The sequence below is a fragment of the Channa argus genome, chromosome 2 (genome assembly GCF_033026475.1).
Source record: "Channa argus isolate prfri chromosome 2, Channa argus male v1.0, whole genome shotgun sequence".
Classification (NCBI taxonomy): Eukaryota; Metazoa; Chordata; class Actinopteri; order Anabantiformes; family Channidae; genus Channa; species Channa argus.
The window spans coordinates 30,969,504-30,995,428 of NC_090198.1; the positions used below are offsets into that span (position 1 = coordinate 30,969,504).

Consider the following 25,925-nt stretch of genomic DNA (forward strand, 5'->3'; position numbering starts at 1 on the left):
GAAGAGGAAACACAGAAAACAAGAAAAAGGCGGGAAAACAGGAACGATGTGGAACTGAACGCAGGAAGCCTCATCATCACTGCAGGTCACAGAGCAGAGGAAGAAACCACATGATAATTTACTGTGACTGTGTTAATGAAGAACATGTGGAAACAATTTGTAAATAAAATCATTTATAATGCAGCCGGAGTATGTGTGTGTGTGTGTGTGTGTGTGTGTGTGTGTGTGAGAGAGAGAGAGAACCATTAGCCCCTGTTGTTATCAGTTGACCACTGGAGGAACCAAATGAACAGAAACACTAGATGAAGAAGGAGATTGATGTGAGCTGCTTTGTATTTTTACCTCAGAATAATGGCTGCCCCATTTTTTATGAATATTTTACTTCTGTGATGTTTAACTTACTCAAAGCTCATCCCCGATTTTCAGTTTACATGACACGAAACCAGCTTTCCAGAGAAAGACAGCTGTAACCTGGTGACTTAAGTCCATGTAAATACACTGACTCACGTCTACACAGTGTGAGTGAGGCTCGGCCTTCCGACCAATCAGTGAATTGTAATAATTTCTGCTTCCTGGCAGCTTTCAAAGAGCCCGACAGAAGACAGAGGAGAATCTGGGCTGTTTGTGAACGGACGCCATGGATACGTGTAACCAGGTTCCTAATCAGTTTTCTCCAACAGCACGTGTGTAACAAACGGCTGCAGACAGGAACAAGCAGCCGAGTGAATGAATGAAAGTAGAGATTATGAATGAGTTAATGTGGCGATGCTGCTCATTTTAAAAAACAGAGTCTGTATAAAGTCAGAAAGACTTTAACTATCACAAAGATAGCAACCTGACACAGACAGACAAAACCTAAAACAAAAACCCAGAAAAATGTGTTAATGGAACAAATTAATACAGTTAAGCCAGTGTTTGTATGTGTGTGGTGGGGGGCTTGAAAAGTAAAATCATTTATTATTATAATATAAAACATAAGTATACGAACATAAACTGTGTTGAAATCTTAACATCTTTCTGACTAGCTGCTCCGTTTCTCCTGAATTCTTGATCTCCTCCAGCAGCTGCTGTCGTTTTTTATTTACTGTCACTGGCACTTTCAGACAAAAGAGGGGGACAGGAGTCAATGCTATGTGGGGGCCCTGCATCAGCCTGAGCCTCCAGCTGTGGTCGCTGCGGCTCCGTCCCGCCCTCGTCCTTATAAATGTTCTTTGTCTCCGCCCACATGCGCTCTGCACAGTGAATCTCTCTCTGTCCCACGGTCCGTGAAGGCAGCACAGTCAGTCTTGACGTTTGGCGGCGGAGCGACACCCGGATCCTGAACCGCTGGAAAACCGGAGACCCAGCGCCGAAATTTGTCCTCCTACAGACAGGTCAACAACGGGACTCAGACCGGGACAGTCACCGCGGAGGAGACAGCGGGGACCAGAGGTGAGGAAAAGTTCGCTTCCTTCACACTTTGTGGGGCTTTGCGGGTCCGTAAGGACGCAGAGGTGTTGCCCGCTCACAGTGTCACACGGTGCGGATCCGGTTCTCCTCTGTTCATGGAAACGTCCAGCAGTTTCCACCGCTTCTATCTGTCCTCTGCAACAAAAGAGGCTCGGCCTCACCTGGTCCACAGAGAGGGACACAATACCCCACACAGAGAGACGCACAGAGGACACACAATTATACACAGAGAGACACACAGGGACACACAATTATACACAGAGAGACACACAGGGACACACAATTATACACAGAGAGACACACAGGGACACACAATTATACACAGAGAGACACAATAACACAGAGACACAAATTCACAGAGAAACACACACACAAACTGTTTACTGATGAACTGAGTTCAGCCACTGAAACAGGGACGTGTTGAGAGTTTTTCAGGGCAGGGGCTCAAATAAAAGGGGGGGGGGGGGTCATCCATGAGTATGGATCCTATTGTAAACAAGTTAGTTATGATGCTCTTGTGTACTCATTCAAAATGCGTAGACTGCGTGATTTGGATTTTAAAGCTCGGTGTATGTGAGATGTCGTCCTGTGTATGAACGCTGATTCTCAGCAGCTGCTTCTGGTACAAAGTCCATATTATCCGCACGTCTCTGATATACTGTAAACTCAACCCTGTTTCCCACAGTCTAAGTTCATGTTGTGCCTGCTGTGCACACTGACCGAGCACTGAAATCGAGCTGAGTTTGAGGACGATTATTGTGGCCATGTGTGAAAAGTAACTCTGGACAAAGTCCGAGGCTGAATTCTCTGGGCTTCATTTTTAAAAACAGAAACGTGTTTGGCCTTCAGCGCCCTCTACAGTTAGGACGGATACATTACATGTTGTAGGAGACAGTTTATTTGTCTTGATGTATTTGTGTGTAGTCTCATGTAGCGGTGCAGTGTTACACTCCGATACAACAAGAGTTCAGAGTAAATCTTTTGGGCCTCATGCAAAAACAGTTTAATATTTATTGTCATAAATGTCTCCTACTTTCCTCTGAGTCTCTTTAATGTGAATGTTCCACGTCAGATTCACCACATGCTCCAAACTGCACAAACTCGTGAATCGCTTGATTAGTGACACCTGGTCAGGGAAATTATATTTTTAACATAACCAGCGCCGCTAAAAAAACACACTAGGCTCCTTTTCTGCTTTTAGTTTTATTCACTAAAATGTCATGAAAATAAAAAGAATTCGACACAATGGAGCTTAAAGTTTGCTGTGTAAAGATTCTGGTCTTTAGTCTTAAGACTCTCTTTAGACTCCATAGTCCACGTTGTCCTTACCTTTACATCCATGTTGGCCATATTTGTTTTGGTACAAGAACATGTGATAATTTTTCAGTCTTGCAGGATTTGGGTGTGTGTCCATTTCCACAATGTCCAGTTGTCCCCTGTGTTTTCCCCAGTTTACTCAGTCGTCAGGTGCGTGCTGCTCCCAGACTGACAAACACTAGCAATCTGTAATAGTTGGTGGTAGCTCCGTGTGAACCATCCAGCCTTTCACAGTCTTTGCTTGTCTTCAGGTGTGTCCCCAGGTTAAGTGCAGCAGTCTTTCATGTTTTTGTTGCACCTGTTGCACTTTCAGGTACTGAGATTTGATTTGATATAACTTTGTAAAACTGTAGCAGAGCATTTTTTACCCGCGGTTGGAGGCTTGTTGACGTGTCCGCTCGTCTTTCTGACACTCGTTTTCCTGTAAACGTGCTTCTAACCACTTACCTCTGATTATTCCTGAGCCTCATGATCAAACCATTACCCTTTGTCTGATGCCCTTCTCTCAGCAGCAACTAAGCCCCTGTATTTCTGCAAAGATGGCCACACTGCACCTCTTTTAACATAACATGAAACACTCCAAGCCAGTTTGGGTCAGAACCTGGACCAGAGTTTGCAGTTGGCCACTGACTTAAAGAACATCTGTCGTAAATCTTGTTGTTTGCTCTTTTGGCTCTTCTTCTGTGGTAAAGGGTCTTCCTGAGTGCGGGACACGATGTGGACAGGTTTTTTCCAGCAGGTGAACCATTGTTTTGTGTAGAATCTCTGGCTGAAGTAAAGATGCCATCACCTGGCTGAAAGAACAGCCAGAGTCCTCCGTGGATGACCACTGATGTGGTCCAGAGAAGGATACTGATACAGAATTTTAAATCAGTTGAATTTAAAACAATAACACAACAATAAAACGGCAGCTGTGACGATGATGTGAGGAAGAGAATGTTAATGTAGGATTGTTCTATAATCAGTTTCTGTATCACGTCTCACTTCGAAACATTGACTTAGTTTGAAATGTCTGTCCCTGAAAAGTCACAACACACTGGAGGTGAGTTCAGTTTGTGTTAAACATTTAAAATCAGACTCTCGGTAACATTATTGTTACTCTGCACAATCCACGGATGTGTGGTGTCTTCATTAAAGCTGCTTTCTTTTGAGGAAATGAGCCTTATAAAAACCATCAACAGCAACCTAAACCCAGAATTAACCCCCTCCAACACACACACACACACACACACACACACACACCCCCCCCCCGACGGCTGCAGCTCCAAACTAAACAGTCGGATCCTGTTCTATAAAAGCAGACGTGGACTTTCCACCACCTCCTTTCTTTTCTTTATCTTCAGGCCTGATTAAAACTCAGCTTTAATCCCAGACTTAATCCTAAACCCAGGATTAAACATTAAACAGTAACTATCTGCTGAACGTCTTCACAGGGGTTTGTTTTTTTTCCTGTCCTCATGAGGACATGTGGGACACACACAGGCCTTGGTTTCCTGTGTGTGATGACAGTAACATCAGTGTGTGTGTGGGTGTGTGTAGGGTGGAGTCTCCCACAGTGACCGCTCAACACAGACTTTCTATAAATAAATGCAGTTTTTGTCTGCAGAGACAGAGCTGCAGCCACATCACACAGGACGTCCTCATCAGAGATTTCACTGACGTAGACGGGACTTCACTCCTCCTTCTTTGTTCCTTTGTTTCTAATAATTTGAAAAATCAAACTGACACATGAAACTGAAAACATTAAAACAATGTTGGGGGAGAAATTGTCCGACTTCCTGTAGTAAACATCTGGACAAAAAGCTTGAAAGTGTTTGTTTTGTTTTAGCTCTATTCAGACTTTGAAATTACAGGATGAAAACTAAAAGTAATGTTTATCTCTGCATTTTGAGGCTGTTTCCTTGCTGGGCATGGTTACCATGGTTACAGCTGGTGCTCATAGTCCTGTACAGCATTTTACAGTTAACTAATGTGACTGGAGACTGATATTATGAAATGATCCTGTTACCTTTATAACCTCACTACTGACTCCTGATACTGATGCTGTTTTCCAATCTGTCACCATGTTTGTTAGTGAGAGACGGGGAGAGAATCAATAACATCACAAGTTTAGCTACAAACCTTTGGTTTTCTTCACTTAGCACAAGCATAGTTGTTTACCTGCTCGTCAGTGACCTGGTTCCTGCTGTTTTTCTCCAGTAGCTGATTGGCGTAACCAGAAGAACCTGGTTACTACAGTAGAGGATCCGCTGGATTTCTCCTGAGAACACTGACTTCTGTCACAGATCATTCCCCCTCACATTTACTGATTCCTTATCTACCCCGTGTGTATGTGGATTAACAGTAATCTGGTCAGTGACTGGTTTGCTCTTTTGTTCTTGTTGAGGTGCAAAAAGAAGAATATTTGGAAGCAGGAGAGACATTTGAGGCTTCAAGTCATCCATCACATGGACCTCTGCATTTCAGATCAGCCCCCCCCCAGTATGAGACTTCCTGTAACTACAAGCATGTGACTTGTTCTCTGCTATTTGACTTAAACACTGGCCTGTGATCAGCTGTTTGCTTTGCTGCAGCTTGAGTGTCTGTTTGTGCTTGAGTGTCTCTGAGACAAACACAGACCAGCAGCAGTTGGTCCGTCCTCACGCAAACCTGCTCGGTTAAATGCAGCGGCTCAGATCATTAAAGATTAACTGAGCATTTGCTGAGTTCAGGGTCTGAGCCCAGGCCTATGGTGGCTAATAGATGTACAGTGGCTGCAGTGTTTGTTCTTCCTCTGTGCTGTTTGTAGGTCTGATAGGAGAGGAGAGCGGAGCAGGATGAGGTTTAGTCCTGCCTGCGACAATAGTGTTTACTGCTTTCAGAGGTTAAATCTGTATAAATCTGCAGAGACAAGGAGGAGTAAAGGTTGGTGACAAGATTGAAGTGTGTGAAAGATGAGATATAAGCTTGTTTGTGCTTTTTCAAAATGAGAATAAACACTGAACCAATGTGTTTAAAACATTGACTGGAGGACGGAGGGACTGACTGGGTGGGGCCTCATATTTTATTTGCACAGTTAATGAGCTGAAAACATTCTTGCTTTTAAGGGAGGCAAAGTTGCCTCATGTTCACTATGTCGAGAATGTTACGTAAGCACCGACATGAGGCTAATGTTAAAGACAGGACTGATCTGAAAAGCCAAGACTTGCTGCTGTGACTTCACAGTTACCACAGCAGTCGTCTCCTGACGCCACCCACACAAGCCTGCTTTCCAATGTTGTTCCACTGAGTCAATAAAACCATGAGTCTACTGGTTTATAGAAGAACCAGAGCAACACAAATGTGCTGGTGCAAATGGAGATAAATCTGAAACCATTTCCTTAAATGTTCAGCCGTTTGATGAAAAACTACACTGAGAAGCCGTTTGTTTCAGATGAAGTTAAATGTTTGTCATGTGCTAATACTGGAGCCTAATTTAGACTTTGATAAAGTGTAAGTTAATGCTTACTTTAGGGAGGTGATGGCCTAAACCCACAGTAGCTCAAACCCTTAGAGAAGCGAGCTTGTAACTACAGGAATAAATCTGGCTGGACATTAGAAACAAAAGCAGCTCATTAAACCTCAACTGCTGCAGTGGAGCTGCTCAGTGGTCTCAGGTCAGACATGATGGTTGTGCTGATCCGCTTCTAGCTGTGACTGGATGTGATCAGGACTTCCTGAACAAGAGAGGAGACCTCAGTGAATCTGCTCTGAATATATAAAGGTTTTGGTAACATTAAGTTTTTTTTTCTTGTTTTGTATTTTATATTTTTGTCTTTGCTGGAGCTGCTGTTTTATTTTGGTGGTCAGAGGTCAAAGGTCACTGGCCTCACATCTGTATCTCACTCATTTAAGCATGATGTCAGGAAGAGGTCTGCTAGGACTCTCAGATTAACTGATGAGTATGAGCAGTGGAATCTGTCTGTCTCCTGTCCGTTGCCCAGAGCATTCAGTGCAGACAGACAGTTGCAGAGCTCGACTGGATTTTTTGTTTTGTCTTTTTGAGTTTATATAATCAGAGTCGGAATAATTGTTGATTTTTCTAATTAGAACATTAGTCTGGAGACATTAAGGCCTTAAATCCAGCTAATACTTTTATTGGTGTTTTGATGTTATAGAATTTTAGTTTTATTTTGAAGCTGTGTACATTTACCATGGTTACAGATGGAATTCCTATCTTTTGTGGTTGAGATTGAGGAGCTGGATTCTCCCCTTTACAGCAGTTACTTTGGCATGATTCACATAAACTGCATTATGTGCTTGGACCTGCATATCACTGCCGAAACATTTAGTGTAAAAGTACTACAGAAATGTGAGATTCAGTGTGGTTGGAACTGAGCGCTACAGACAGAATAACTGGGTTGGAGACTGAGAAGAAGGTGGAGAATATTTGTATTCCACTGTGACAGAATCGTGTGTGTGTGTGTGTGTGTTGCTGAGTATTGATGTGTTTGCTGTTGCAGGGGTTTGACTTGTTTCATGAACTCGCCTTTCTTGTCCGACGTGCCTCTGAGTGACACCCAGCTTCCAACTGTCGCACTGTTACAGGAGCCGCAGTCTTCAGGTGTGGTGTCGTTAATTTAATCTCGACGATGTGAGATCTGCTTCTCACTAACACACGATGGAAAATTGAGGCTGAAATGCTGCAATTGTAGAAATCCTGCCACAGCCTCAGTGTGTCAGGGAGACTGGGGTCTGTGGATCAGGTGTCTGACAAAACAAAACCCAGCACACATTTACACAAATTACTGAACAGCCCCACCAGACACGAACATCAGGGAGTCCATGGGCCGGAGTCTCTGTATGAAGGGAAGATGGTTCTTCAGTTAGAAAATACCAAATCACGTGACAGAAACGCAAATTGAACAAATTAAGACACAAAACCACCGTGATGGAACCCGATCATGGCTCCCTCAGTCTGCATGTCCATGGCCAGTGGGTGGAGTTTGTTGTCCCTGCACAGAAAAACTTGTAGTTTTACAAAGTTAATATGTGGATGTATGGAGAACTTTTCATCACAGAAGATTTAACAGGAACTGTCCTCATGAAGACCCTGTGAGGTCAAACCCATTTATTGTCTTAGGAGCAGTGTTTGTTCTACCCACGTTAAAACTCCCTGTGTTCAAAATGGATTAAAAATGTGAATAAAGTGAGTCTTAAATGACTTCGTTTGTAGCCTGTGTGACGCTGAAGGAGAGAAAAATAGCATAAGTGGATGAGCGCGATAATGGAACTTCTAACATTATTAGTGTGATTGCTGAAAGCAATCTTGTTGTTTTCAGTATTTAATTTTCCGGATTCTTCCGTACGTTTCTTGGCATGCTACTAGTCCTAAATGCTAACAGCTACAAACATGGTTTCAACTGTAATATGTTACGTTATTAATGTTATGCTATTACTCTGTGTGCTGACAGCTAATGTACTGTAATTATTAAGAATATTAATATAATTTTTTTTTTTGAATGGAAAGTCTATGGGAGTGATGTTTAAACTGCAATATCTCAAAAACTACACATGGTAGCATGAAGCTTTGTGTACAGCTGCCCCATGATGAAGTGATTCACATGTTACTGTGTGGGCTCTATAGCGCCACCGTGTGGTCAGTTATCTACTACTCCTACACGCTTACAGCTAGAAACATGTAACATGTAACATGTTCCAACTGTAATATGTTAAGTACAGTTAATACAGTGATCTATTACTCTGTGGGCTGACAGCTGATGTACAATAATTGTTATGAATATTTGCATGATTTTATTTTTATGCCGTCTATGAGAGCAATCTTCACATTGCTATATTTTGAAAACTACAAGTGATATTGTTATAAAACTTTGGGAGAAATTAGTTGCTGCAGAAAAAAGTTGAATAAACTTTAAAGCATTTTCAGGCAAACTAAAGAAAAAACTGGTAGCACAGGACACACTGCAAATTATATAATGTTTTACATTTGGTTTTGCTTTAAGAAAACAGCAAAATCTAAATTTAAAAGCTTTAAGTAAGGTATTTTTACAGGTATTGTTCATGTCAGAAGAAATAATGGACAGAGTAACTGATTACTACGATGGATTTTTTGTTGAAAAAATTCCTGGAAGTGTTTTATGTTCAGTTTGTCCTGCTTTTTTTTTTCTTGCACACAGGAAGCTGCTGTAGATGTCCTCACAACTATAGAAACACGTATCTGTTTTTGGGCTGGGATTGTGTGTGAATCTCAGCTGTTACATAAAGTGTGTGTCTGTGTTATTAAAACCAGACGCTGAGACTCAGACTGATCCATGTGGGTCGACAGGAGTCCAGCAGGTGGAGCTGTTTAGCAAATTCGTGTGTGTGTGTGTGTGTGTGTGTGTGTGTGTGTGTGTGTGTGTGTGTGTGTGTGTGTGTGTGTGTGTGTGTGTGTGTGTGTGTGTGTGTGTGTGTGTGTGTGTGTGTGTGTGTGTGTGTGTGTGTGTGTGTGTGTGTGTGTGTGTGTGTGTGTGTGTGTGTGTGTGTGTGTGTGTGTGTGTGTGTGTGTGTGTGTACTCAGACATTTAGTTCAGAGCTGATATTACTTTCATAAGATCCATGTCCTGGTTTTTGTATTTGCAGCAAAAGTGTGTAAATGTGTTTTTACGTAGCAGCAGGCCTTTAACAGTCAACAGTCAAGATCAAGACCTTAGACAATTAGAAAAAAAACCAACAAATCTGTTGATGGAAAAACTCAGGGTGGGCAGCCGTTGGGGTAGAATAGAAGGTTTAGAGACGTCAAACAAGAATGAAGCAGCACTTTGTGTTTCAAGTTTTCTGTGTCAGAAGCATGAGGATTTTTTAAAAGCTGGTCTGAAAACCTGAGTAAGATTTATGGCTCAGACAGAGACTGAGACTTTCCCACTTTCCACCGTGTCCACAAATGTTTAACCTATTAAGGCTGACTGTGATGTGTATCTAGACCATGTCCTTGTTTTTGAGTCCTGTGATGGATAATAATGCACTGGGATTTGCTGAAATATTGGCAAGAAAAGTGAAATGCAGCATGGGAAATGTAGTTTGTTAATTTGTGGACCTCACTTGTCCCTTTGGATAAAAGTTTATACTGCATGAATGGCACAGTATTTACTTTAAGAATTAGATTTATTTGTATATACACTATATCATGATGTGACTGTTGTACTGGTAGCTGAGACATAAATTGGGAGGAGGCGGGTTTTGGAAGAGTTTGTCAGATCTAAGATAACAGATAGATAGATAAAAAAAAAAAAACAGGGAGGATTAATACAGATGTACAATGATTGGGAAAATAAAATAATAAATGTGGAGGATTACACTGCCATTTTATTCTTTCCCACTTAAAATGACGTATATTTTCATAATAAACACTTAACATTAGGGCAAAAACAGTATTTTCAGCTAAAACCAATTGTTGAAGATTTGACTTGGTTTTGTTTCTTGTTTCGACTACAGAGGCTGAAGAATGGAGGTTTGGGTGAAGATTCAAGTTTGTTTAAGGAGTTTTAAAAGGGTGACTCAGGACTTAATGGGTTAAAGAAGGAAGCTCTGAGGAATCTTCTGGATTTGTTTCTAGACTTAGGATTTGTTTAAAGTTTCAGGGTTTGGACAGAGAGCTGAGGACCAGCCTCCTCCTCCTCTTCGCTGACTTGGTTCCTTCTCTCCTTTATTTTCTCTTTGCCTGTTTTCAGATGTCACGTCACCATGTTTCCACCCAGCTGCTCGCTCTGTAATTTCCTCCTTAAATAGCTCAGATGGAGAGCTGAGAGCTGGGCGTGTGCAGTGCATGCTGGGAATCTGTGAACCACTAAACCCAAACAGTCCTCCTCCTCTTCCTCTTCCTCCTCCTCCTCCTCCTCCTTCACCATTCCAGTGTAGTGTGAATAAACCAGCTTGAGTTTCTTTATATCTGATCTGGTCCACACACAAACTTTGCGTGAGCGAGCTGCTTAAACATAGTAAATATTAAAAATAAAACACAAGTAAATATTTGAAACTCTGAGATTCACTCCACCGGCTGTCTGTTAACTAGAGGACTGTTTCCTGTCACTCCACCTCTGTTGTACCTGATCTGCAGACCTGGATTCAATGTGGATGCACCTGTTAGTTGTTGTTCTGTTGTTATTTGAAGTGTAACCGTGTAAATGTAACTAGATCCACTGTGTGACCCCCTGGAGAGACACTCTTTGTCTCTTGTTGCTGCCTAGACTTAAATTTGTTATTAAAAGCTTCTTGAATAAAGAGCAGGAGGTGTTTGCACTAATCTGCTTAAATCCAGAGTCACTGACACACCTGCAGCAGCACAGGTGACCTCCACCTCACCTTCGTCCTGTTTTTTTGCTGAGATTAAAGCCTTGTCTCCCCCAGACACAAATCGCTCTGATCTGATAAGTGACACATTTATCTCTGGGTGAGACATTTATTGACCACGGCCCAGTTTCTCTGGAACTATTTATTGTTTTTTATTTTTTTATTTAATCAGATGGCAGGTCACCAAATGGAGCCAGAGTTAGTTTGATCAGGGTGTGTTGAAGTTCAGCTGAAGGTGAATGAACTTAATATTTCTGTGTGTGTGTGTGTGTGTGTGTGTGTGTGTGTGTGTGTGGAAAAAGGATCAAGTGTCAACAGAAACTCACCTCATCGTAACACTGATTTGTCAACTTATAAATCTCACCAATGTTTTTTATCTTAAGCCATCGTTCTAAAGTTCTTCTCTGCTGATTAAACACTTCTTACAGTTTCTAGTCCATCTGCCCTGTTTTTACAGACACGTCTGACCTGTGACGTAAAAACCTAAGGATCATGAGAAATGATGTTCTTTAAAATCCGCTAACAAACTGGATATTACAAAAACATTAGCTGTTTTTTTTTTTTTGGAAATCCGCTGAAGCTTTCAATGTTAAAACAGTGAGTAAGTTGCCAGACATCCTGCTCAAAAGACTTTGAGGCTGGATCTTCTGTAATTAGCAATGTTGGAAGCTGGATTAGAGCTTTTGCAAGTGTGTCCACTTATCACAGATTACATCCTCAGATTTTTGTTGCTCTTCTTTGATTAAAAAAAATTGAACAGTGATCAATTTTTTTTCATTTTTGTTTGAAGTTCTTGTAGAAAGTAGATATCGATAGGAAACAAGTCTTAGTTTATCACCGAGGGATTGTCTCTCATCATAATTATTAACTTAGATATGGTTAGTTCCGATTATTTTTTCACTGTAGGTTCCTGTTGTGCGTCTGGGTCGACTCTGCTGCACAGTCACCTGTTAGAGCTCACTAACCGGATCATGTGCTCAACACATGTTGGGCTAAAACGATGGAAACGCAAAAAAGAGCCAACGTGGCCAGAATCAGATGTCTGCAGCAGACCAGTGATTATAAAACAGTCGAGATTCTAAATTTGAATAAACAGCAGAGACACTGCAAAGAAAAAGGACACAGCATGTGCAGGTTCTTCTATAGATTGCACATGATGAGAGTTTTTAAAAAGCAGCTAAATTTGTTTGTCTCTGGTTGTAAAGTGCAGAACAGCAGGACACAAGAAGATTTACTTTACACTTGTCACCACTGCTGACATGTAGCTGCAGAGACTCACAGGGGCCGGATGGACTTATAGGTTCAGGTATCCCGAGTGTCAAATAGTTAAATTTTTAATCAAGCATCCTTTGATCCTGGAAATCTCCTTGTTTAACATATGATCAGTCTGTTGTGGCTTTGAATGTTTTATAGTATGAAGTGAAACAAGTGTTTCCTGCTGTGACTCCTCCTCCCTCATTAAGACCCTGAATGTGGTCATTGGACTGGAAACGTCCTATTTTTTCCTTCACAAGTTTGTAGAAACTGTCCCAGCTCTGTGTGAGGCACGTTCAGGTCACCACTATATACAGTGAGGTCCTGAAGTGACCGCAGCCAATGAGATCCATGCATCACGATTCACTGGCTGTGATTCACACTGTCAGCTCCCTGTTGATCCAGTTCCCAGGGTGCACAGGTCTTTCACATAAACAGAAGGGGGGTCGAGCTTTCTAGCACACTGAGCAACAAGGTTGCCTCTGACCGCGGTGTAAATATCTTTAAAGGCCTTTTGCTTATCATATGGTAATTTTGGAAAAGTCTGGAACTACAGACAAGTGTTTGCAGATCTGAGTCCTCAATCGGCAACACAATGTAGTAATCTGCACCTTTTCAAACAAACTAAACTCTAACTCCTGATGGAGCATCAGCATTTTTCTTTTTTATCGGCAAATGCTGTTTTTGATGTCTGCACAGTGTTAAATAAATTAGCATTCACTTATTATACATAGATGAGCCAAAATGTGTTTATGAGAAAGTAATCAAAGCTGATGTAGCATTATGTGTCAACCACCTGTCACCACTTAAAGTGGTCAAAATTGGCTCCATATTTACCAACAGTGACCGTTGACTTGTCATGTTTTCCCATAATTATCAGTAATGTTTAAAATACATAATTTTCTTAGTGCAGTACTTTAAGTAAAATGTAGATATTTTACTTTTACCGGAGTAAAAATTTGAAGTGTTATTTGTAGTGGATATGTTTTAGACCAATACTTGCCCTTTTACCTGAATACACACATTGTATCACATGTTGTTGTGTATGAGGGTGTGTAGCTGCAGACTGCTAATCGGGGTGTATCCATAGTAAAGAGGACCTGTTGCATTGTAATTCAAATTTAAATGAACTTTTAAGCACTTTTAAAGAAAAATTGAATTAGTAAAAAGGCAATTAAAATAACAGACTGAGAAAACAGTTTGTGTGACGGTGTCAACATGACTGTGTGTGTATGTGGGTACACACTCAAACATGTGGAGGTTGATTAAATGAAAAAGTGACATATCTGAGGAGTTTCTACATTATGCAGAGTCTGAATGTCTAATAAATACATCTCATTATATGATCCTGTGTTGGCTCATCAGTGACATTGGTCCTCAGCAGAGTTTTTATCCTGTAGCAACAACAGATGGTCTCAGGACAGGGAGGGAGAGAAGGGGGAGGGGACGGGCAAGGGAGGTGTAGGGCAAATGGAGAACACTCTCTCTCTTCAGCCTGTCACTCACTCAGTCTGATGGAGGTGAAGCCTCCCTCAGCTTTAATCCGAGTGCCACAGAGGGGATAATGGAGCAGAAAGTCCGAGCTGTCCACCATGGACGTGACTCGTCCGATCAGGAAACAAACCTCTTAACAAAGAATTAACAAACCGTGTGGAGGAAAGGGACGAAACTCTGAGCTTAGCAGTGGAACAGCTATTGAGGAAACTTGGATTTGGATTTTTACACTTCCTGTTGATCTGGATAACAAACCTTAGAATCTGCAAGTGTGTTGTTTTCAGTTGGAGTCTTGGATCAGATTTGTGCTGATTCAGTATTTGTCTTTTGTCCTTGTTCAGGATTTTACTTCTGCAGTCTAATGAGCGGGAACTGTACCATTGAGCTAAAACTTAAAAAACAAAAAGTTTGTAACCCTCAGGTGGTCATTTGGGAATTTTTAAAAAGTCAGTGCTTTTAACAGTAATAAAATATATTGTCTAATTTTAAAGGTATCTTACTTAGATTTATATATTTTGTTAACAAAAATCTAGTTTGCTTTTTCTGTGCTCATAGTTTTTGAAATGGATGTTGTCAAACCAAACATGAAAGCTACAAAAAGTAATATTTAAAGTTGTTATGGTATGTTTTGTGTTCAAAAGTCAAAATCATTTTTAATATTATTTGGTCTATGTATAGGTAAAACTAAAGCTAGTGGAACAAGCTTTACTTTTATTGTGTGCATTTTTTTTCCCTTAATGTGGATCATCTAATGGGAATCTATTTCCCACCCCACCTGCACTGTATCTTTTTAGGAAGATTTAAAGTAAATGTTTTAATTTTGTGACTTTTGTAAATTTCAAACTAAGAGTTTCACTTTAATGCAGTATTCACTAGAAAATTTCCTTTAGCGGCTGTTTTAAAGTAGATGACAAAACACACTAAAACACTAACATTCTCAAAAGGTAAATTTTTTTTAACCCTGCTTTTTCTCTTTTATGCTTTTTTTTTTTTATTTTAGACTAACTTGAATATTTATATTAAAAAAAATTAAATACTCAGTAATTTTAGTTATACCTTAATGTCTTGTATGTTTTTAGCAAGAATCTAGGGGGGAAATCTCTGTTAGCTAAACCAAAAACAAACAAAATTCTATTTAAAACCACAGTTTGTCTAAAAATATCACATTCTTTAAACATAAATTTTATCTATTTTTTTCCCGTCACAACTGTTCGACAAGGCAGCTTCAATAATAATTTTAGTCTTTTTGTGTAAACAATTTTAGGGGGAAAAATAAATTCAGTGAGATGTCAGAAAACACTGAACTGTTTATGCTGTAAACTTTGAGTTATTCTATGAATCTATTTCCTGCCAGTTCTGCAGCAGCTGTGACTGCAGAGGGTTAACGTGACGTAAAGTTGTTTGCAAGCAGCTCAGTGTTTTAAGTTACACTGAGAAACTCAATCTGCCTCCTGCAGGCTCTGGTTACCTGTTGATTTAATTGTAGACGTAACAGCAGAGGACGTGACAAGGTACAGAAGGTTTTTATCAGTTCTGTGGAACTGTGGACTCTGTGGGGGCGGGATTCAGAACAGAGGTGAAACAGGTGAGATACAAAAGCAGTGTTGAGAGAGAAGATTACACAAACACGATTGAACAGGTGCCATCTACTTTCACCTGGGATGAAACTTCAATAACTACACAGTGTTTTGGGCACAAGTTTATGTCTCAAACTTGTAAACAAGACACCTGTGAGTTTTCACTTTGACTACATCTTAACCCATGTGGTTCTGGATTCAAGAAAGCCAAACGTTCACTTAGCAGAGCCCTCAAGCTTAACAAGAGCTGGACACTTTAGTGGAGGTGGAACTGGATCTGCAGGACGGGGTCATGTATGTCCTGTGCACCCTTGCGGTTATGACCCTCCACAGCCTCTTCAAGAAGCGGAACAACAAAGGCGCGGAGCCTGGAGGAACCTCGGAAGTTGCGGGGCAGGAAGGTAGTCCGGATGTTGCAGGTGTTGCCGAGGTGTGGTCCAGAACTCGGGGTGATGGGAGTGGTGCGGTGAAGATTGTGGACCCTATAGGACAGATTAGCTGCAGACCTGAGAGGAAGAGGAGGCGAGGAGCTGGACGTAAAGTTTCTGACAGAAGGAAACAGGCTCAGGTGAGAGGAGGTTTTGGAAGAATGGTTCAGATCCCTTTTTTTATTTTTTATTAATGTCTGAAAGGAGGAACGACGGGAAGAAACTGCAATAAGTACTTCAGTCGTGCCATTTTATGGTATTACTGGATAACTTATGTGATAGAGTTACAGGGGTTTGCTAACCTTTTTATAAGGGCTGCACAAATTATAAAATGGACAGAACTCGGTGTCGAACAGAATAAAGTGTGCTGGTAAACACTGCAGCATGGCGTTGTTTTTCGATGGCTGTCTGGTTGTGGTTTTCATATAAGGGGATGCAAACTTTTTCACTCAACGGTAACTGGAGAATGTTGAGTGCTCAGCTTTTGGTTTTTTGTTGACACGCTGAGTGACATAAATTCATAAAGATTATGGAATTCAGATTGGATAAAATGCTATCAAACCCATCCCTAGTCTTTGCCTTGGTTTGTCATAATGTTATTGTGTGATTAAAAACTGGATTTAGTGGCTGTAAACCTGGCGTTGGACTTTAGATTTTGGTGTCTCCTCTGTAAGATTGAGAGTTGATGCCAAGAGTTGGTCTGAAATGTTTGTCTGAAATCCTGAATAGAGTGAAAGACCCCGATAGAACTCACTGTTAACTTGAGGGTCTCAGGGACCAAATGTCTGTAACACCTGAACCGTCTTCATCATTAAGCCCCAGAAATCAGCATCCGTGCTTAAGGGCTTTCTGTCAAGAATTTACAGTGGACCTCATGTTTCTCTGTGCGTCTTTGACATTGTGGCGTTTCCTCCCATTATTACTGACGCATTTGAGGTCCTGCAGCCTTTTGACTCGTTACGTGTCGATGTGTTCTGGACCTAGACTACAAGACAGATCAGGAGTTATGTAATGGATTCATCATCGGACGTTAATCTGCTGAGCTCTGGAAGCTCTGACAGGACAACATGGACTCTTTATTGTGTGGTTTACTGGTTTTGGTCTGGTCTACATTTAGTGCAGAAGAGAAAAGATTTGAACAGTTAGTTGGTGCAGTCATACATTGTCCTAAATGTTTATTTATATTTTGAATATAACAAGTCATGTTAGCAGAAATAAAATGTCCCAATCATATCTGCAGTCCATAAAATATCCTCACAAAACAGGATTGTCCTCTAAATGTAGAAAATGTCCTCATGATGCAAAATATCCCTGCAAAGACTGGTCCTCCATTAGACAGTCATACATGTATATGCACACACACACACACACACACAGGCCTGCTGAATATTTCAGGTGGGGGTAGGGGCAGCTCCTCATGCTTCAGATAAGGCTGAAATATTTATCTGCTAAGGAGGGGAGGAGGCGTCGCTATAGGAGGTGTAATGCTGCTGTGCAGTTGCCATGGTAACAGTAGGAGGAAGCTGTGTGTGGTGGGGGTCGGTGGGCAGTGTTGACACAGATCCTGCTGCTGTGTGTCGTCGGTGTGAAGCTGCGGAGACGAAGACGAGGAGGTGGAAGAGAAGGATGAAGGGATGATGTGGAGGACGAGGCCGCAGGGAGGGAGGTAAGAAAGGAGGGGAGGGAAACGGAGATGGAGGGGTGAAGGACAGAGGGTGGACAGACAGACATGTTGAATACAGACAGGAGGTGTTAGAGAGGAGGAGGCCTGACTGTAACCTGATGCAGAGTGTTGCGTTTCCTCAGTGAACAGTGGACGGCTGCAGAGCGCTGCATTGTCAGTTTCTCTTCCTCCGTGGATTTTCTCTCCTGATGATTATCCTCCTGCTCCTCCTGTCCGGTAACGTTCTCGCTCTCTGTGCTTTTTATTTTAGCTCCACCAATCATTGGTGTGTTCCACATGTAGCAGCTCATTAAGACAGATTACCTCCCCATGGACCAAGGGCAGTCGTTTCTTCCGGTGAAAAACCTATTGATCATTTCATGATTTCAGTCATTTTTCATAGTGAAACTGTGCCATATATCAGCAGATTTCAGCCTCAGCAGAGATGAATTTTGGTGCTTTTTGTGCTGAAGACATCAATGTTGGCGTATTAGTGACTAATCAACAGCTGTTTTGATAAATGGTTCATGTTTTTACTCATTTGTTTCAAGGAAACTGCCCAATATCTGCACATTTCAGCCTCTGTTGGTCATTTCTTAAGAACAAATATGTTTTTCCCAAAGATGCTGACTTAAAGCTCTGAGGTCATAATGGACATTTATATTGACCTTGATTGATTTAATCAAAGAGATAATCGTGTATCCTCCAGCCCAGAAGAGCCCAAACAAAGAACAGTAAGATTTTTTCCACATATTAAATTAACAAAATCCTCATTATTACAACATATCAACCTGCATGTCTTCATCACACGATGTCTCACACCTCACAGTCTGTCAGTCAGAGGAGGTACAGCTGCAGTTGGGTATTTTTAGCTGCACCCTGTTACATGGTGACTTCAGCAGTTTTTAAAGTGTTGGTCCAAATGTCAGTTTGTGTGCTTACTGTTACTGTTTTTATTTAATTCATTATTTATCTATATAAAAGAATGAACCTGTTCAGTACAGTTTCCCAGAACCTAAAGTCATGTTTTCACAAAATCTACAATAAGACGAAGAGATTTATCACATTGCAGAGGCTGGAACCATCAAATATTTGTCATATTTACAAGTGTAGCTCCTACAACATGAGAAACGGGACTTGTTGCTGAATCATTTAGTCATTTAGCAGAATCATCATGTTGCTTTTGTGTTTGTCTTCTCTTGGTGTAAGAAGCTGCTTATTAAAGGAGCAGATAAACCAGCTTCTTTAGATATTTGGTTCCAGTGACCAGAAGATACAGTTCCAAACATGGTGCAGGTGGATGGATGAGACGCTGATTAGTTTATGAGTAGTCCATGTTCTATATTTAGTTTTTTTGTTTGTTTTTTTTTAAATCAGCAGATAAAGTCAAACTGTTTGTCATAGTTCTAGTTTTCAGATGTACTTTTTCTGTAGTTTTTGTTTAACCACACAAAAGATCCCAAGTTAAGTTCTTCTCAGTTTTCCCATAATGGTTTAACAAGGTGCAGAACTCTGCTGTAGCCACACTCACTTTTACTCAAAAAAACTTATGCACCTAAATCTTAACAAATCAGATCTTTCTTGCACTTGCTTCTCATGAAACAGTAACACTTCTTCTCATGTCACTTTGCTTTGGCGTTTTTGTCTTTTTGGTGAATTGTCCCTTACCTGCAAGTCGCTTTGGATAAAACCTTAATGTACCTAAAGGTCAAAAAAGATTTCTTTTCACATTTTTATGGATGAAATTAACACCAATGATTAGGAAAGAAACTTGATAAATGCTGTTAGTTGATTTTGAAGGAGAAACTCTAAATGTAACAAAGAGAGGAGCAGTCCACCTTTTGTGCTAGAGGTTGTTTATACCTTTATATTTTGCACACTTCAACGGGAATTCGTGGACATTTTTATTTTTCTGCCTGGTTTCAGTGAACATGCAATTCGCATTGTGTCTAGGACGTGAAAGTGTTTCTCCTAAACTCAGGGAGGCCTTTGCACAGGTTCTGTCGTAGTACGTGCTGGTTGAAGCTCCAGTGAGTGTGAGCCGACTGGGTTTGATGTGAGCACATGAAGAAAACCAAGAAAGATGGTGTGACCTAATTTAGTAGAGAAGAGGAGGAGGGAAGGGGATGTTAAGTCTCTCCAGGAGCTACACAGACCAGGAGAAGCATATCCTCATTGTTTTAATATGGAAGCTCGTGCTGCAAGATGCTTGAGCTGCAAGTTCCTTGTGTTCCCTGTTAAACGAGGGTGTAGCTAGCAGCTACTTTAATAACCTCTCAGTTTTCAATGCTTGTGAAAATTTGAACAGATTTCCTGAAACCATGCTTTTGCTTTAACCAACCTGCAGAATTGGGATGAAACAGAACCATTAAATCTAGGAAAAAGAAAACTGTTCATTCAGACATTCAGACCTGTGCAAACATGTCCAGGTGAGGTAAATGGCGAGACAGGAAAACAATGAGCAAATGCAGTAAACGAATAAAAGCCAACGTGATTAAATTTTAATATAAAAGAAGGCGACAAAACAGATAAAAGCAGGGACAATTAGACGAAATAAATCCTGTAATAACATGAGTGAAGACGATAAAATGATTGAACTGTAACCAACGGCAGTAAAAGGTAATGTTCCAACGGAACTTGGAAACAAATGGAGTGATGGGAGCCATAAAACACCGGAGGAGTCATATCGCAGTGTGTCAGGATTACAGGACAGTTTGTGTTTACATGTGTTAAACACTGAGAACAGGAAGGTGATCGAGTCACTGTTGGTCAAGTAAAATCTGAAAAGAACTGGTCCATCACAAGATTGTCTCCTTCAGTCCTGACTAGTACACATTTTCACTGAACTCCTCCTGTTCCATGTTGTCCCACAGATCAACAATGTAGAGAATTTATCTACTTCAAAGTTCTCTTGTCTGTAAATGTGTCAAGATAATCACCAGCTCTCATCTTTGCGGCTTATTCAAGTGTTACTTGTTGATTCAGACAAAAGGCAACATGAGCTGACGCAGCAGCTGGTCTTCTTTGGCACTCGTTCTTTGACGTGGGCTTGGTGGATCACGGCCCACTGCCTTAGTCCACTAGGTGGTTTCTTGGCTGTTTAGTGTAAAACACGAAGTTTACAATAGTACTGAAGTTATTGTTGACATGGGTCAAAGGTTTGTGGCTCTTTTTAGTTGTTAAACTGTGTTCATTCATCCTCTGCATCCTTCACTGCCTGTTAGCAGGAGGAAAACTAGTCTGAGATCACATCACATCCACAACGTGGATCAACGTGAATTTGATGCAGCCTAACTATCAAGGTTTCCAATCGGCTTCTACAAAGTGTGCAGGACAAAAGTCTGCAGACAGTGAAAGTGCAGTATTTGAAAGACACAGATCATCACATGGAGAGAAACTCAAAGTAACAGAGTGACTGTAGAAGAAGAGTTAAGTCTGTGTCCACAGTATTTGTTCCAGCTGTGACAAAGGATAAAAATTTTTGGACTCAGCTAAAATCTGTGAGCCATGCGTCAACAGTCTGATCACTGATTTTATCCCTGTAACATAAATTCTTTCATATTAAAGTGAATATAGTCTCAGGGTTGAGCAGACGGTGATTATGGTTATTGTAGGTCTCCAGTGAATTAATCGTATTCCTGTAGTGATGTTTGTGGTTTGTTGTGGTTAAACCTGAGCTCTGCAGCGTGGATGTTCTGCAGGGAGGAATGTGTCAGCAGCTGTAAACAAGAATAGATTTCATATACTGTGTGTGAACAGTTTTAGTTCATTACAACTGTGATCTGATGTTTCTGCACCCTGTGTGTGTTTGGTCTTAAAAATGTCAGTTTACCTGCATCTGAAATGATACGTGTGTTGTGCATCACCTTGACTTCCTGCGTTTACTTGTTTTAGTCTCCAATATTACAGCGACATTACCATAGGTTGCAGAAGCCAAGGCATCGTCTATGGTAGGAAAGTCTGTCACCCTGAACTTCACCTCCAAGGCAGTAAGACTGCCACATCCACTACCTGCTGCGTGTAAAAGTGATTCATTAACCTGATAGTAAACAGCACTGCACATGTTACCTGTGGTCAGTCCAGCGCTAAAGAGGCCATCTGCTCTGCTGATTAACAGATTACAGCTACACTGAGATCATCCCACTGATAGGCTTCCCCGGCAGCTGATCCGAGATCAGATGTTGATAATTCTGTATCCATTTAATTAGAGAGAGTGTAGGTCTGTTAACTGACTCCAGGTCAGTGTGTGGGCCCAGCAGGGAGCCCTGTCTACCTGAACCCCTGCAGCAGGATCAGTCAGTTCAGCAGCAGGTCAATGGTTGTCTGTGAATGGGACACGGATGTGAGGGTGTATAGCAGCAGCGTGCTTGGCTTGGTGGGGACTCTGATCAACGACAGTTGGCTGGACAGGGACCGTTACATTTATCCACCAGAGAGAAAACATCACTGTGGGCATGGATGGATGAGAAAACTGCTGTTTAGTCCAATGGTGCAGTTTGTTGGGGCTGAACTTTAAAGACACTTTAGTGGATTTGATGTGATGCAGTTTGTTGTGTTCCACACCCAAGTGTGATGGTTGTGTTTAGACTTGCTCTAAGGAAGAGTTTGGTGTCAGTCTAATACCAAACTGTCTCTGCAGCTGTTGACTTGTGGTGAGAATGTAATTAGACTGTGTACTGTCCCCACTAACAGTTTTTGCTTTGTTGCTAGATTTTTGACACAGCACTGACTTTGTCTGCAGAAAAGTCTGTCAGTGGCTTCATGTTTTCAACTTTTCTCCAGTATCACAGTGATGCAGTTATTGTTGTCTGCACATTGATAACACACTCTAAACAGGAGCTGATCACGAATAATTCACTAACTTTTAAGGTGGGAAAAATGTAAACAAATGTTTTCTAAAATAGCTTTTTAGGATACAGTACATGCGTTGTAGGTTTTTCTTTGCAAGAGAAGAACAGACAGTAGAATGAACAGATTTTTATTTAGAGTTTGGAACTCTGGTCTGGTCTTTTCAGTTTTATTCTGAGTGACACCGGTCTGATGCTGATTGTGTTTGCAGCCGGTCCAGCGGTCCAGTGCTCTGCTCAGCCCGGCGGTCATGTTCAGCACAAGAAAGACCTGGGACCTCGGCCACGGCAGCTGCCTGCAGGAGTTCTGGAAGAAGGACCTCTCATTGGATGGTGAGTCTGACACGTGGGCTGCAGAGGAGGAGGGAGAGAATGGAGAGAAACACCGGTGTGGCTGCATTTTTGGCATGACAGGGGTGTGTGTGTGTGTGTGTGTGTGCTTGTGTGTGTGTGTGGAGGCAGCAGAGGTGAGTCATACCTGTAGGGAGGAATCATAAGTAAGTGCGGACTGTCAGAGGGACAGGTGAGCTGAAAATACTCTTATTTATTTAATTGTTCACGTGTGTGTTTGCTCAGTTTTTCTCAGCTGATCGTTTTACAGTCCGAGTCTTGGGAGGCGACAGGTCAAGTTAACACTGCAGCTATTGTTTGAGAAACACACTGAAGAGAGGAGAGAGGCTTTCTGTTCACTGTTCTAGTGTTGAGCAGATTTTATATTGGTTTCTGTGGTTTCTTGGTTTTTATAATCTGAAAGTTGATTTATCTCCTTAGATCTTTCAGAAGTTTAGATTCATTTAAAGATGCAACACACAGAACGTTAATCTGAACGTTCACTTACTGACTTGTTTCTTCTTCAAACTAATTCTTTGGCAGTTTATAAAAGTCAGTTAATAAGCAAAATATCCAAAACCTTTTAAATCTTCTGGAACATGAATCAATGTACTTAATGTTCAATGTATTATTATACCTTATAAAAACATTATTATTATATTAACGTGGAGAACAGCTGTAAAAAGGCAACACATTTCCCAATGGGATCAATAAAGTTATTACATCTTGCATCTTGAAACTAAACCTTGAAAAATATATTTAAACAATAATTACCCAGGACCTTTTTGACTGGTGTTTTTATTGCCAAAATAATAGAAAAGTAGGTATTTAGCAGATTATCAAGAAAGAAAACACATTTCAGTGACGGAGCTTAATCAAGTTAATGGCGATTATTTGGTTTATACTTTTACTGCACTGCAAGTTCTGAATATCTAAGCTTTGCTTTCTTTATATTTTGCTTATATTTGTTAGTATGTATTCATGTTTGAATGACCTGCAACTAATGATTTCATGATTATAATATTTGTCTTATATTAAAAAAAATCTTTTTTTTTTTGGGATGGTCTTATTCCTTTCATCAAGCTTCGGCCCTTTACCAGAGGCCTGGTGGATTTTATTTTTTATTTATTTACTTTCGGTCTAAAAACCAGCAGTGGAAGATCAGATCATTGAGGTAAATGTATCATTACCAGTTGACTTTTATCAGTAAAAACTTCACAAAGAATTAACATTAAGAGTAGCAAAGCTGCAGATCCTACAAAACATCTAGTGTTTGACGAAGAATTCTGAAATTCCAGCACTAACTCCTGAGTGTGACAGTTGGATCCATGTGTCATGTTTTCAGGTTTTGCAAGTGTCAACATTTACAGACAAAAAGCCAACACGCAGCAGTTTGAGCGTTTGTTTCACAGCAGGTTTGTGTGACGGAGTTAAGTCTGTTAATGCTCCCATTTTCCCACAATGTGCAGATTGTTCTCAGCTTGATAAGATTTGAACTCGGCGAGTGGAGACACAGAGTTCAGGTCTGTTATCAGCTGTTATCTGGTTGGACTGGTTTCCATGGTTTTTACTCAGGAGGGGGACAGTGGAGAAAATGGAGAGGTCAGCTTTGATTCAGGAGAAGAATTCACTGGAGTTCAGGTTGTTTCTTGTCAACTACATTCACCTCAGTAATTACCGATCACTTGTAAATCTGCTTATGGATTATTTTACATTCCTGTGGTGGAGACTGTTGTGCACATTGAGCAGTTCAGCCTTTTTGTACAATTAATTCTGAAATTCCTCACTTTTGACTGAAGTAATCAATCAAACTTGTTTCTTCCTTCAAATCAGATCAGTAACTGAAGCTGATAAAATTCATGTTTCTGGTTTTCAGCTGCTACTTTATTCAAATCCTGGAGATCCTGGTTCAGGAGGAAGGAGCTGATGTTTCTATGGGTCACACACTGATTTACTCTAGAGTTACTGTAGGAGACATAAAGACCAGATATTAGACAGCACCCAACCATAACGGACTCAGCACTCAGGTGATTGTGCAACACTGCAGAGTTTTGAAGCTTTTAGGCGAAAGCTTTACTCGTTTTACGCACAGTCTTCATGCAGACAACAAAACCAAGGAAAAAGTGTCCTGCTTAAAGTTTAGTTTCTGTCAGTCTGCAGCCTGGATCAGGATCAGGTGATTCTTCTGTGCCGCAGACCTTGGTTGATGCTGAAAAACTATTAATCCCAAACTCGTTATTCATGCAGAAAAAAAATGTAGAAGAACCGCAGATAATTATGCAAGAGCAGACTTGACCTTGTGATTTATCTGAACTCCCTTTGTGTTTTCTTTGTGTGTCTCCAGCAAGCTCAGTGGACTTTTTGATGAGTGATGAAGATGACGGCTCCTTCCTGTCTTTGCCCACCGCTGCCTTCTCACAGCGCCCATCTCTGACCGCAGAGCTCAACGAATCAAACTCACTCAGTGAGCCGCTGCTCATCCAGGTAAGTCAGGCTTCAAAGCCAACACCTGTGTTACCTGTATAACAGGAGTAATTGTATGTGTGGATATTTCATCAACTTGTCACTAGCTCAGACCTCATCTCTGTTCACACTGTGTTGCCACTAAATGTCCCTAAAACTGCTTTTAGGGACATTTTTGCATTTTTTTTACATTTTCTGCTTTTAGGGAAAAAAAAACAGTTTTCTGTTGACTCTTTAATTAAAACAGGGAAACTGCACCTGTCACCATGGCTACTTACCATTACAAACACCTGTCTAATTACATTCAGACCACAGTAACTCCCGACATTGTTTCACTAGAATTATTGTGCATAATGTTACTGACTACACGACCGTAAAGCTCACACTCGCTGTACATTACTGGCTGTTATGTCAACACATTTCAGCAGAGGTTATGCTACCACACCATGTTTGGTTTCCTCCTACAGTGGACTCGAGCAGAGTTTCTGCTGGTGTAGATCATTTGCTACTTCCTGTCAGCATTTACCCAGAATCATGTCAACTGGACTGTCTTTCTTTTTGGTTAGAGGAAGAAACAAGCCAAGTTAACATCCAGAGAAATTCTCTTGGAGCTGCTGGCAAGTTTAGTGAGATTTCTTCTTCCTCATTGTGAAGATGTTTTGTCTACCCCTCAGCAGGTCACAGGTTACAACCAGGTTTAAGTTGAGGAGTGAGTCATTCACTTTTGATGGTTAAGGTCAGGTTGAAAATTTGAGGCATGCACCATGTCGAAATCCTTCCTGCTATAGTAAGACAT

At 41.0% G+C, this 25,925-nt stretch overlaps 1 protein-coding gene across 13 annotated transcripts in view; it reads left to right on the forward strand.

The window, feature by feature from the left end:
* The first annotated feature begins 1,272 nt into the window (after positions 1-1,272).
* Positions 1,273-25,925, forward strand: part of kifc3 (kinesin family member C3) — a 40,972-nt gene continuing 16,319 nt past the window's right edge. For 4 of the 13 annotated variants that reach the window (XR_010912094.1, XM_067491922.1, XM_067491931.1 and 1 more), the window contains exons 1-3: positions 15,432-15,966; positions 22,549-22,669; positions 25,011-25,150. Coding sequence is in view for 12 of the 13 variants with exons in the window: in XM_067491922.1 (XP_067348023.1) it covers positions 15,691-15,966; positions 22,549-22,669; positions 25,011-25,150 (537 nt within the window). In the remaining variant the exon portion in view is untranslated. Of the gene's footprint in view, positions 1,432-15,431; positions 15,967-17,320; positions 17,493-17,632; positions 17,727-22,548; positions 22,670-22,747; positions 22,860-24,671; positions 24,694-25,010; positions 25,151-25,925 lie in introns of those variants that run through there. The other 9 variants (XM_067491951.1, XM_067491975.1, XM_067491959.1 and 6 more) reach the window with 9 other exon arrangements.